General features: G+C 48.7%; 1 protein-coding gene across 1 annotated transcript in view; it reads left to right on the plus strand.

The window, feature by feature from the left end:
* fgfrl1a (fibroblast growth factor receptor like 1a) overlaps positions 1 to 12,040 on the plus strand; it is a 64,797-nt gene that overhangs the window by 16,971 nt on the left and 35,786 nt on the right. Inside the window, exon 3 of the mRNA XM_036127078.1 lies at positions 11,090 to 11,362. Within this exon, the coding sequence (XP_035982971.1) occupies positions 11,090 to 11,362 (273 nt within the window). The remainder of the gene's footprint in view (positions 1 to 11,089; positions 11,363 to 12,040) is intronic.

Consider the following 12,040-nt stretch of genomic DNA (forward strand, 5'->3'; position numbering starts at 1 on the left):
GCCCCTCACAAAGCCTCGGTGAACTTGCAGGTTTGCTTCGGATCTCTGTTGCAGAACCTGGGGTCCGGAACCGACGGTCGGACGGTTCTACTAGAGAGCAGCTGTCATGGCTCCATTAATTATGGCAAGCCATCTTGTATATAAATTGAACCAAACTGAATTGAACATTTCAGTTTTTTAGTATTTTTTGATGCATGATTTTGTTTTTTATTATAATTGTACAGCTGCTGAAAATGGAAATGCAGGTTGTTTGTGCCGCCTCATGGAGGCTTTAATGCTGTAGCTTCTATTTTATATTAACACACACACACACACACACACACACACACACACACACACACACACACACACACACACAGGAGAATAAGACAGTGACCAGAGCTGAACAAATGGACTTAGTCACGGCTGAAGATTGGTGTGGAATGTGGTGGTGGGGGGGCACACGTGTGTGTGCGTTGCGTTGTGTGCGTTGTGTTGTGTGTGTGTGTGTGTGTGTGTGTGTGTGTGTGTGTGTGTGTGTGTGTGTGTGTGTGTGTGTGTGTGTGTGTGTGTGTGTGTGTTGTGTGTGCATGCCTGGAATGCTTGACTCCCCACCCAGTGATCCAGAAAACACAGGTGGAGGAGGTGGAGAAAATGTGATGGAGAGGAGGAGGAAGTACAGGAGGAAGGATCGAGGATCGGCTCACAGGTTGAGACGGAGGAGTCGTTTTTCTTTGTGTCGGGGGGGGTGACTCCCCTCACAGCGTGAAGTAGTTAAAGAGTAGATATGGTTAAAATAACAAAGGGAGCAGCTAATTAAAGGTATCTGAGCTGTTTGTGTGCAGCTGCAGGTATGAATATTTGCATGAAATAGTGAGACGCGCCTATAATGTAACATGGAGGTCGCTAAAAGCATATTTCTGTTAAACTGAGTCAAAGAGCTTAAAAAGATTCACCCTGCAGCAGCTCAGCCAACCAAACCGTTCCTCCTCTGTTATCAGCTGATTAAATTCTGCCAGTCCAGAGAATAACTCGTCCTGTAACTTCTGCAGAGATTACCTGCAGCGCATCCATGCAGGTTGATGCTGCAGGGGAAACCTGCACATTCAGCATTTAGTCCCATAGGTGGATAATTATCAACCCAACCAGCAGTGATGGAGACACGTCACGCTGATGTTTAACATTAAGAGCTGATGCTTTTGTCAGGTTTCCATTTATTCATGAATAAAGCAACTTAATGGTATTTAGAAAATAGGAAGAAACCTTTTTAGATGTGAGATTCAGGATTTATTAGTTATCTTGTCTAGGATGTTAAGTTTGCTGTAAAGCTTCTCTGATGGCAATTTGCAACAAAAGTAACACAGCTTGAAACAGTCAGTCAGTTTAGACTTTAAAATCCAAAAGTTAACGATTTTAAATGTGGTTGAGATAAAGATGCTGGGTGGTAAATCCTCAGAGACGTTCAACTGCAGATCTGAGCTCATGTAAAAACTTAATAAGACGATAAATGGGAATGTGGCTCGTTAGAGTAAAATGGATCAACATGTGGTTAATTTATATGGATGTAAAAATGCTGGATGAGCGTTCTGCAGCTCAATGCTAACTGAGACGTCACTCAGTTAGCTTTCCTCAGCGAGGCGGTTAAAGTTTGAAGCTTGGTGAAGAAGACCAGGGACGTCCTGTTCAGCTCTGTCTGACCACAGCGTGCCGCCACAGAGGATGAGTGGTTGTTCTAATAAATCAGGGAACGATGCAACAATCTAACAGCAGATGTCTCATTTCACTGCCTTTTATTATGCATACAGTTCAGTTTTCATTTCACCCAGAAAGAAGAAAGCAGCAGTAGCGCTGCACAATATATCGTCATCACAACGTCATGTGAGCAGAATTCATGTAGCAAAGGGCTGATGGGAGCTTTCAGCTGCTGGCTGATATGTCCCCAGCATTATGCATGTGCATTTATCATGCTAATGTAATATTTAGCCAGTGGGACAGACGCTCAGAGCAGCAGATGCTCACAGCGGACACTAATTACATCGGACTAAATGCTGAAGGTCACAGAGTGATGGAAGCAGGGGTGCGTAAGCGAGGACAGAGGGAAACACGGCGATATCACAGCTGATACCACCGTCTTCACCAGGGCAGCATTTTCCAGCATGGTGCAGCTCAGAGATGATTGGCTGCAGAAATCTGATCTGGTCTCTTCATAAACTCCTTTCATGTTAAACAAACCTCGCTTAGTGAAGCGGTGACGCCCTAAAAGCGGCGGGGGCCAAAGTGGGCCTGGGGGCCATTTGGGGCTCAGGACTGATCTACAACAAATTTATCAATTAAAATACGGAAAGCTTTATTGTTGAGCAGCTTAAAGAAAGTTTCAGTTCTAAAATGTTCCTTTTTTGACCCCACCCCCCCCCCCCCCCCCCCCCCCCCCCCCCCCCCCCGCCTTAAAGGCTCCCTGAAAACCAGCTGTGATGATTGGACGGTTCTCTGACCTGTCGCCGCCCCCTCACAGGTTGTCAGCAAATATTCTCCTCCTTATCAGCGCCGGTGGTGTGTGAGAGTTAAAGAGTAACAGTGTCTGCCTTCAGAGCGCTGATTAATGTGGGCTGAGGACGCGGCTCTGTTCTCTGCAGCCAGATGCAGCCAGACGCAGGCAGACGCAGGCAGACGCAGGCGGATGCATGCAGATGCAGGCAGATGCAGGCAGACGCAGGCAGACGCAGGCAGACGCATGCGGACGCAGGCAGACGCATGCGGACGCAGGCAGACGCATGCAGACGCAGGCGGATGCAGGCAGACGCATGCAGATGCAGGCAGATGCAGGCAGACGCATGCAGATGCAGGCAGACGCATGCAGACGCAGGCAGACGCATGCAGACGCAGGCAGACGCATGCAGACGCAGGCGGATGCAGGCAGACGCAGGCGGATGCATGCAGATGCAGGCAGACGCAGGCGGATGCAGGCAGACGCAGGCGGATGCAGGCAGATGCAGGCAGACGCAGGCAGATGCAGGCAGATGCATGCAGACGCAGGCAGATGCAGCCATATGCAGGCAGATGCAGGCAGACGCAGGCAGACGCAGCCAGATGCAGGCAGATGCAGGCAGACGCAGGCAGATGCAGGCAGACGCAGGCAGACGCAGGCAGATGCAGCCATATGCATGCAGACGCAGGCAGACGCAGCCAGATGCAGCCAGATGCAGCCAGATGCAGGCAGACGCATGCAGACGCAGGCAGACGCAGGCAGATGCAGGCAGACGCAGGCAGACGCAGGCAGATGCATGCAGATGCATGCAGACGCAGGCAGACGCAGGCAGATGCAGCCATATGCATGCAGACGCAGGCAGACGCAGGCAGACGCAGCCAGATGCAGCCAGATGCAGGCGCTCCAGCTGCTCCAGTCGCTGCGCTGTGGCTGTAAGGGTCAAACATCCCAGCCTGGTTCTGCTCGGGCTCTTCCTGCCTGGTTCAGCGGGTTCTTGCTAAGCTGCCTCCACAGCTGGTGACTGTAACCTGACAGTGACTGAATAACCAATCTCACCCGCCTCTCAGATTTCCACAACACCTGCCACGGCGGCTCAGTGGGACAGCAGCAGGCAGAGCCGCCTGTTTGTTGGCCAGGCTGCAGAAAATGCTGCTCTATGGGTTTGTTTACTGAACTAAAGTTCAGCTTTACAGCTTTTAGCAGAAACCCAGAACTGCGTCTGTATCAGAACCATACAGGCAATCATTATTAATCCATTTCTGCATCGTCCTCCCTGGTTTTCTACAGCAGCTATTTAAATGCAAACATTTATTTTCTAATATTAATCCTTCATAGCTTCTATAGTAGTTTATGTCTAACTTGGGCTGTAATGAGGGGAACATGCTGTAGTGTCCAACATTATGCAGCCGGTTTAAATCCATCAGCTCTCCTAATCTCTCCATAATCCATAATCACATTTATCAGAGAACGGTGTAGAAGGAATGATGGTTCTTTCTCAGAAACTTAGCAGTGGCTTTATTGTCTCTGTGAGCCGCTGAGGTCCGTGTTCTGGCCGGTCCGGACCAGAACCGTTGTACTACCTTCCTGTGCTGCTCTGCTTTTCGTGGTTTAGCCTGATGAACGGCGGGATTGAAGGACGCTCTGGCTGCTCCTCACCGCTGTCTTTGGCTCTTTGTCTGATGAAATCACCTGTTCAGGTATCCTGATGCGTTCCTGTTGAGCCGTGGGAACGGCACCTTTCCTCTTCTTCTCTGGTTTGGGTGTTTCTGAACCTCTTCATGCCTGAAGAAGTCGCTGCTGCTGAGTTTTCTCTTATTCCAGGAAACTCAGAGGAACCGTTCTGTCTCACTTTCCAAGCAATTTGCTTCATAGGGCCTTCTTTCACGTAGGCACTTTGTTCTCCTCCTGAGCGGCGCTGAAAAAGGTCCCTGGGGGAGGGGGGGATGTGGGGGGAAGGGGGGGGGGGCTGCACAGAGTGCCAGCAGCCTTAAACGTGCCGCCTGCTTCCTGCCTTGGAAAACAGTCCCTCCAGCTTGACGTCTGGCTGCGGATCAGAGCAACGGCTCCCTGGTGTAACCTGGTCCTCTGCCTCCATGCTCTGAATGATGGATGCACACAGAACCGCTGACCTTTGACCCCGTTTGAGCCCCACTTCTCCTGTTAATGTGTCTAGCTGTCTCCTTTTATCGGTTCGTTCCTAATTAAATGTAGGAGGACCTTCGCTTAGTGACTGGTCCACATGCAGAACCCGGCACCGTGCAATACTCCATATTTATAAAACAGAAGGAAAATTATACACGATAGATAAAAGTCTACAAGGGAGGCATGAATTTGGCCCATAAATGACTGCAGCTGTTCTGAAGAAACCATGGGTCAGATGGCCTAGTCAAAGTCCAGGCCTGGAGTCAGCTGAGAATCTGTGGCAAGACTCGAAAAGAGATGTTTCCAGATGTTCTTCATCCAGTCTGACTGAAGCTGGAGGAGCCAGAACCCAGCAGAACCCAGCAGAACCCAGCAGACCTGCAGCTGGACCTGCAGCCAGAGGAGGTTCTGCAGAGACTCTGAGGGAATATATTTAAATACTTCATTTTCCTTCCACTTCACAAATACGCCTCACTTTGCCTTTGTCACATAAATAAAGTTTGTATTATGACCAGATCTGGAAAAGTTTAAGTGGTGTGAAAACTTTAGCAAACATGTCTGCATGCATCAGAGCAGAGAAGAAGTTTCTAAGCGGAGGTAAAGTGGTTCTGTGACTGAAACATGTCTGACCCTCATTCATTAACAACAAACACTAAACAGTTTTATTTAAACCCAACATTCCCGTTTAGATTAAAGCGTTTCTCACTAAATTCTCCCTTTATTTACATCCATGTTAATAATTTAAGAGGCTTTATCAGCTTTACGTCAGCCATGGTGGGTCTGCTGCAGCTCCGTCAGTTCTTCCAGGTTTAAACGGTTTAAGTTGGTGGATCGTTAAAAACTGAAGGTGTTCAGTTTAAACCTCAGAAAACACTCAATGCTGCTGTTTCTCTGAAGTTGACCTGAGACACTTTGGAGAAAAACGTCTCCTCTTTGAATGGGAGCAACTTGTTTGGTGAGTTTCTTGGTGGCAGCAGCAGCTTTGTTCTTGTTCTGCGCTGCCGAGGCTTTTTTCTTCAGGGAGCAGCAGACAGGTGCAGCTCAGAGAAGAAAAGAGGCTTCAAACAATCAAAGTGCCAATTAAAGCTGCTGCAGTGGAGAGGAGAGAGGACATTCTTTCTCTGAAAGAGCTGGGACTACTCATCCTAATGCAATGCAGTAAAAAAGGTTTGCATGCATGCAGAATGTTCTGAGAACCCAGCAGGGATCGGGTTACAGAACCGACCACTCAGCAGATTCCTCCGTCTTTCTGGCCGCTGCGTATTTTTCTTCTCTGCGTGTGTGTGGTACCGGCCCTGAACGTCAGAACAGGAAGGCGTCGCTGGTCCATGGCAGCGAGGATCCACCTGAGGAGGTCCACCTGAGAAGGTCCACCTGAGGAGGTCCACCTGAGGAGGTCCACCTGAGGAGATCCACCTGAGGAGGTCCACCTGAGGAGGTCCACCTGAGGAGGTCCACCTGAGAAGGTCCACCTGAGAAGGTCCACCTGAGGAGGTCCACCTGAGGAGGTCCACCTGAGGAGATCCACCTGAGGAGGTCCACCTGAGAAGATCCACCTGAGAAGGTCCACCTGAGAAGATCCACCTGAGGAGATCCACCTGAGGAGGTCCACCTGAGAAGATCCACCTGAGAAGGTCCACCTGAGGAGGTCCACCTGAGGAGGTCCACCTGAGGAGATCCACCTGAGGAGGTCCACCTGAGAAGATCCACCTGAGGAGGTCCACCTGAGGAGATCCACCTGAGGAGATCCACCTGAGAAGGTCCACCTGAGGAGGTCTACCTGAGGAGATCCACCTGAGGAGGTCGACCTTAGGAGATCCACCTGAGAAGGTCCACCTGAGGAGGTCCACCTGAGGAGGTCCACCTGAGGAGGTCCACCTGAGGAGGTCCACCTGAGAAGATCCACCTGAGGAGGTCCACCTGAGGAGATCCACCTGAGGAGATCCACCTGAGGAGATCCACCTGAGGAGATCCACCTGAGGAGGTCCACCTGAGGAGATCCACCTGAGGAGGCCAACGCTGCGCCCTGTTGCCTCGGCTCCAGGAGGAGCTTTCTAACGGGTCGGTTCTGTGGAGGAACCCAGCTGCAGCTCACAGGCAGTTTGACTGACAACAGGATAAAGAACTTTCAGCACTACTGGACTTATTATCCTGCAGACATTCGGCTTTTAACAGAGTCCAGATGTTGTTAAAATGCTTTGAAAATGTAAAAAGCTCCTCGTTTCACCGGTTGGTGTGAAGAGCGGCGGAGACGCACCTATGGCTGCCCCGTCCCGCTGTTAGCATCTCTCCATCAAACGCATTCCTCGGCTCTCCAGTCTGGCCTTCCTGCCAACAGCAACACGGTGCCGGGCTCAGCAGAACCGGCCCAGTCACACAGCCGAGGAACATTAAGAGCTTTAAGCAACTTAACTGTCAGTCCAAGACACAGAGGGCAGTCCTGACTCTCACAAGGTGCCAGAAACACAGCAGCACTAAACAAGCAGCTAGTTTCATTGATTCCAGGAAGGTTAAAGGAGCCTAGAACGTCTCAGGAGATGAAAAGCCTGAGGAGGACCTGAGGAGGAGGAGTTCTCAGGTTCTTTGGGTTCTCTCTGCTTCTTGGAGACTTCTAATCAATAAATCCTGGATAGACCAGCAGATTTTTATCTGGAGAAATAAAAGCAGAATGCTCCAAAAAAAACTTGATTCATCATTCGATCTGGAGCTGGAGCAGACTGTAGGGGAGAGAACCCAAGCAGTAAAGCTGCTTTAGTTTGGCCTCACATCATCGGTCCATGTGGAGTTAACCTCTGAGCAGAATCCCAGAATAAATGTTAAACGGTTGCTTTAGATGCTTCACAGAGGCTTTGGGAGCTGCTGCCTGCAACCTTTACTAGCATCCCTGCTCCATGCAGCTGAAAGAAGAGGTTGAATTACCTCTTCAGCATCTCTACAAGTACGCTGGAGGCCTGGTAATGAGCCATTCATCTGATTCAGGTATGCTGCAACCAGGCACTGCAGTTAGAGACCATCAGTCAAAAGAAACCTTAGTTACCCAGAAACAAGGGAAATATGCAGCCATGCACAAACAGCTGCATTATAGAAAGTGTCAGCAGGAAGTTTGTCAGCGCCTAGAATGACCTGCAGTCATCGGTTCTGGTTCAGATGTTTGCATACAGCCTGCAGTTAGACAAAAACAGCCTCCATGCAGTTTGGAAGCCCTGCATGAAGTACACAACAGAATGAAGTGCAGCTGTCCGTGTTTTCTGATGGGCCGTTTACCTGGAGACGGCTTAGAGCATGAAGGTCCGCCTCACAGTCTGCTCAGAACCGCCTCACAGACACAGACTGAGTCCTGCAGCTTTATGGCTTTAAATTAGAACGTCTGCAGCATTAATGTTCAGGAGCTAAACGTGGGCTTCACACCTTCTACCATCAACAGCAGTTCAGCTTAGATGGAATAAAGCATGAGAAAGGTCAAAAGCACCAGAACAAACCTCAGAGCATGAATCCACTTCTGCTGTGCAGCAGCAAGACGCATGAAAGCATTCCAGAGGAGGTTTATCCGCCTGTCAGACATTTGACTGCAGTGGTGACTCCAGGAGTTTGGAGACTGTGAGGAAGCAGCATCCTCCATGGAGGCTCCAAAGAGATGGCTCAGTTGTCTGTGAACTGATGATGATGGACAATCTAACGTTCTCAGTCTGATATTCAACACCTGAAGATGAGACTATCTAGTTTGAGTGGTTTCTGTTCATCACATTAGGATAAGCGGAAGACAACGGACGGACGGACATTTGCAAACCAGCTTTAGAAGAGCAGGAGAGATTGAATGTTAACACAGGAATTAACTTCATCCTCTTTACTAAGTTGCAAGCTGAAGAGCATCTTCAAACATCAGCTGCAGGTTCAAGGAGAACCTCAGGCTCAGGTTCTCCTCCAGGACGGTCCTTGATTTAACAGGAAGCCGATGAAGGGAAGCTAAAATTGGAGACATATGATCCCTCTTGTTGATTTTCATCAGAACTCTTGCTGCAGCATTTTGGATCAGCTGAAGACTTCTAACTGCATTTTGTGGACTTCCTGATAGTAAAGAATTACAATAGTCCAGCCTTGAAGTAACAAATGCATGGACCAGTTTTTCAGCATCACTCCTGGACAGAATGTTTCTAATTTTGGCGATATTCCTGAGGTGAAAAAAGGAAACTCTGGAAACCTGTTTAATATGGGATTTAAATGACATGTCTTGGTCAAAAATAACACCAAGATTTTTTACTTTATTACCAGAGGCCAAGTTAATGCCATCCAGATTAAGTGATTGATTAAGAACTTTATTTTTTGAAGACTCTGGCCCAAAGATTACAACTTCTGTCTTGTCAAAATTTAAATGCAGGAAATTTAAAGTCATCCAGCTTTTGATGTCATCAAGACATGACTGCAGTCGAAGTAACTGATTGGATTCATCAGGATTTATGGATAAATATAGCTGAGTATCATCAGCATAACAGTGGAAATTAATCCCATGCTGTCTGATAATTTTGCCTATCGGAAGCATATATATAGTAAAGAGAATTGGTCCAAGGACTGAACCCTGTGGTACTCCACAGGTGACCCTAGAGTTTGAGGAAGATTTATTATTAACATGAACAAACTGGAATCTGTCTGACAGATAAGATTTAAACCAGCCTAATGCTTTCCCCTTAATCCCTACAGTATGCTCAAGTCTTTGTAGGAGAATATTGTGATCAACTGTATCAAATGCAGCACTGAGATCTAACAGGACAAGTACAGACACAAGTCCATTATCTGAGGCCATGAGAATATCATTGGTGACCTTCACCAGAGCTGCTTCAGTGCTATGATGGAGGGAGAAGCTGGAGATGCTTTAGATCTGTGTGAAGGAGTATTTCCCCAGCGTGTCCTCTGCCTGATAATCCTCCATCAGCCTCATTGTTAGCTAATGTCATGCTGGTCGGGTCATGAACCTGTGGGATGGGACCTGCCGTGGGGATTTTCCTACAGTCGCCTTTTGTTTCTGTGTTTACAGGACGTTCTTTGCAGCTTAATGACCTCTGAGTGTTTTCCTGCTTTGTTGGCAGGTATTTCACGCTAAGATGCAGTAGAAGGTCAGACTGTAGAGCAGCAGGTATTAAACTGCAGTAACTCCTACAGGCCTGCTTCCTCCCGTTGGCCCATCTCTCCACCAACTCCCTCATGCCTTTCATTTCCTTCATGTGTAATCTTTTACCTCTCCTCCTTTTATCCTCCCCCTCATCACTTTTTGTTCTCTCCATCACCCCCCCCCCCCCCCCTGTTTTTCCAGTGTGCTGTTTCAGTAGTCTGGCTACTGAGCGGTCAAGGTCACGCTTGATTTTATGTCTCAGCTCGTCCTCTCCATCCATAATAAAACCAACTCCTCAGGTTTCCTCCAACTGGAAGCTGTCTTGGTCTTTCTTTGAAAAACAATCAGTAACTTATTAAAGTTACAGTAAATCCTCCGTTTGCCAACAGACCAAACTGTTGTAGTTCTTGGTTTTCTCTGGAGGGGTTTGTTGACTTAATGTTGGAACAAAAACCAACGGTAGAAATCCTGACCCTCTGTTCTCCTTCTCGCTGTAAACCATGATTTTTGTCTTTCAGAGGATCATAATAGGAGATTATTAGTTCCTGCAGCAAAGCTTTTAAAAGCAGCTGATGTTGGGAGAAACTTTTAGTTAAATTGCATCTTAACTGGGACTCGGACCAGACCCCTACCTGTCCAGTTAAAACCCAAAACTATAAAAAAAAATACATGTCAGCAATTTTAAAATGTGTTTCTTAGTATTTGAAATTCATTCCAGTTGTGAACAATGCTTGTATCCATTCCTTCATCTATATATATTTATTTATTATGCTAGTAGGAGACAAAGTACCAGTTTTAGTGATTTTCCACTGCATAGTCTAATGTGGTCAATGTAAAGTAAATAAAAATAAATATCAAAGGTCTGAAAATGTGATTTGTTAAAATCAGGGTTTATCAGGAGGAGTTTTCCTCCCCACTGTCGCTTCATGCATGCTCGGTATGAGGGATTGCTGCAAAGCGACTCAACGACAGCAACTGTTCATCCAGGAGGAGAGAATGCTGCAGGTCAGCTGTAGCACGTCAGAGTAGTTGTGGGTTTGAGTCCAGCTTCGTCCTGCCTCTGGTCCTGGTGCCTTTGGGCAAGGCTCTTACTCCCAGCTGCCTCCAGATGTGGGTGTGGGGGTGTGATTGTGGGTGAAGGTGGCTCCAGTCAGACCTGACGGCGGTCGCTGTGACTGGAAACGCTGCATCAGTTCATTTAAGCCAAAGTAAGAATCTATGGCGTCCTAAAGGGATCCTCAGAGTAGAACGTCTTCATCCTTAAACCTCAGCAGCAGACTAACTATTTGGGACATTTTACACATGAATTCATAGGTATCTGGAATAAATACGTGTTTTTTATGCAGTCCTGTGTGTCCGTCTCTTCTTCTCTGCCTCAGGTCCTCCCAGGGTGTCCGGCAGGGCGAGCCACCGTCAGAGCGTCCGTCTGGGCCGCACCGCCAGGCTGCCCTGCCCCGTGGAAGGAGACCCGCCGCCCCTCATCATGTGGACCAAAGGCGGCCGGAACATCCACAGCGGCTGGACCCGGTTCCGGGTGGTGCAGCGCGGCCTGCGCATTAAGGAGGTGGAGACGGACGACGCAGGCAGCTACGTCTGCAAGGCCACAAACGGCTTTGGCAGCGTCAACGTCAACTTCACGCTGATCGTCATCGGTAAGCTTCCTGAAAACACGATCCAGGTTTGGAGCAGCAGGTTGGACTCTTTTGGTTCTGGGTGAATGTTGGACCTCTTTTCTGGTACCTTAATACCGGTTGGGTTTCCTGACACAGTCCGCAGCTTTGGACCAGTCCAGAACCTTTTATCCAGTCCAGAACCTTTTATCCAGTCCAGAACCTTTTATCCAGTCCAGAACCAGTCTGGAGGTCCAGTTTGAACCATCTAGCTGCTGGTTTTATGTGCAGATAAAGAGTTTAGAGGTGGGTCAGAACCCTGGCAGTGATGATGCTCAGCGCCCGGTACCGTGCCGCCATGCTGCCTCTCCCTGAGGACAGCAGCCGGTGTGAGTCCAGCCTGAAGGTGGCGCTGCTCAGCTGGCTGCAGGGTGTGTGAATAATGGCCGTTGTTACAGAGCTCTGGTTTGTGCCTCGGCCTCGGCGCCGTGCCAGAGCGAGCGTCACGCCTGATGGAAACGTCTTCTGGTTCTGAGCTTCTGGCTGCTGCATCGTCCGTCTGGACCCACGCAGTCTCATCTGAGTTCTTTAAGGTTGTGATGTGGCGGCGCCGGGCCGGGACCCTGTCAACAGCTCCTGCACAGGTGTGTTTCCCTCTGTCCCGCCTTAAATAGCCCTGGTCCATGTAAACAACATACCTGCAGAAGGACATTGTGTCAG

This window comes from Fundulus heteroclitus, chromosome 23 (genome assembly GCF_011125445.2).
Source record: "Fundulus heteroclitus isolate FHET01 chromosome 23, MU-UCD_Fhet_4.1, whole genome shotgun sequence".
Lineage (NCBI taxonomy): Eukaryota > Metazoa > Chordata > Actinopteri > Cyprinodontiformes > Fundulidae > Fundulus > Fundulus heteroclitus.